Genomic DNA, 1898 nt, shown 5'->3' with positions numbered 1-1898 from the left:
TCCCAGTGGGGTGGGAACCCCCCAAAAAATCACCTTTGTCCTCTGTCCCCCCCTCCTCATGTCACCCACATCCTACCCATCCCCTCGGGGAGATAAATATTACCACTACACACAGGCACGACCACCCAGAGCAGGGAAAGATGAGCCCCCAACCTACCTGTGCACCCCCAAAATTATCTGTTTTCACCCCAGTTTTGGTTTGTTTTTCCCAGCTGGCTGCGGATGGCACAGTCATGAACACCTTCACCCACAAATGTCAGCTCCCCGAAGACGTGGACCCCACATCAGTGTCATCCTCACTGGGGGACGATGGCACGTTGACCATCCGGGCTCAACGCCAACCTGCCAAGCACACTGAACACGTCCAGCAAACCTTCCGGACTGAGATCAAGATCTGAGGGGTTGGGGGGGTGGGTTCTTTTCTTCCCTCTCATCCCTCATTAATTATTTGGGTAATTTAGAAGTGGGATGTTGGGTAGGGAATAGGAATGCTCCCCGGAGGGGGTCACCAAATCCATGTTGAGACTCATTCCATCACCCACCGGAGAAATTCTGGAGGGGAATTTGGGCTCCGGTGGTTTTTAGCCGGTGAGGGTTGATGGGGAAGATCCAGCCATGCCAAGAGCCCCGGCGGGAGCGAGGAGCGAGGTTCCCTTCCCCGACCCTCCGCCAGAGCTTGTCTCTGTATATACAGCTTGTGATAAATTATTGAGAACGCCTAACTGCTGCCTCCTCCATTTTTTTCATGTTTTCTTGATGTTTTTCCCTCAAAAAAAGGGTTGTGGGTTCAACCCCTGAATGTCTCCATAAAGGGTACCACGAGTGATTCCTCCTTCGGACAAGGAGCCGCCCCAACTCCCCTCCAGTGCCCGTGGTCCCGTTTATTTCCAGCCTGGGGTGACTCATTTCTTCCCCGTCGCTCTATTTCTGAGCCATTCCCTCAGCGGTTCGGCTGCCAACCTACCTGGAAGGTCACCAAATCCTCCTCCTCCCCATGCCCACCCACATCCATCACCCCTGGGGAAACCCTGAGGGTCCCAGTCTGGCTGTCAAACCCAAGTGTTTCTTTTTAGGAGCCCCAAATCTCCCCCCAACAAGGGTCCAGCTCCATCTCCCTGTGTGTACAAACAACACCGAAGCTGTTTATAGCTACCACACGCCCATCCAGCTCATGTTGCTGCTCAAACTTTGAGGTCAACTTGTCCCTACTTGTCCCCTGACGACTCGTGACTTGCAGGAACACACCTGCAGCGTCAGGGACTCACACAAACACACCTGGCTCTGCCATCATCACCGCGGGCGGTTTGTCTATCGGGGCTGCCGATCACTTGGGGGACTCCTTGCTGCAGGATGCTGCGAGGAAAATAAAATCAATTTAAAAATTATTATTATTTTTTTTAAAAAAAAAAAGCTTTTAATGGTTTATAAAAGTATAAAAGCCCTCGGCATAGCTGAGGACATTGGAGCCATGGAGGTGGGGAGCAGCGGGGAGCAGCGGGGAGCAGCGGGGAGCGATGTCTCGGTGTTGATGTTCCGGGATGGGGTGTGTCTGCTCTGTCCCAAAGTGTCACCCTTGGGTGCTCAGGTCACCCCAGCACCCAGGGAGTCACCTCGCACGGTCACCGATTGCCATCTAGTGGTGACAGGCAGGTGGGTGGCCCTGACCCACAGAGCTCCAGTGAAAGGAGGAAGAAAAAAGCCACTTTATTTTTTCCCCAAATCCAGTTGATTTTATACGGGGGGATGAAGATTTCCAAGACAGGGAGCGGGTGTAGGGACAGGACACAGTCCCAGTGCCAAACATGGCCCCACCATGGGCTCATTTTGGGCACATTGATGGGAAATCCGGCCTTAGTTAGGGGGAAATAGGTTAATAAAAATAGAAATATTATACATTT

The 1898-nt window shown here is 52.6% G+C and overlaps 1 protein-coding gene across 1 annotated transcript in view; it reads left to right on the top strand.

Moving 5' to 3' along the window:
- Positions 1 to 398, top strand: part of LOC104527295 (heat shock protein beta-7) — a 1049-nt gene extending 651 nt beyond the window's left edge. The window contains exon 2 of the mRNA XM_010170976.1: positions 193 to 398. Within this exon, the coding sequence (XP_010169278.1) occupies positions 193 to 398 (206 nt within the window). The remainder of the gene's footprint in view (positions 1 to 192) is intronic.
- Positions 399 to 1898: the final 1500 nt, after the last annotated feature.

Source organism: Antrostomus carolinensis, unplaced genomic scaffold (assembly GCF_000700745.2).
Source record: "Antrostomus carolinensis isolate BGI_N321 unplaced genomic scaffold, ASM70074v2 scaffold34316, whole genome shotgun sequence".
NCBI lineage: Eukaryota > Metazoa > Chordata > Aves > Caprimulgiformes > Caprimulgidae > Antrostomus > Antrostomus carolinensis.
The sequence above is the reverse complement of the archived record's forward strand: the minus strand, read 5'-3'. Positions and strand labels throughout refer to the sequence as shown.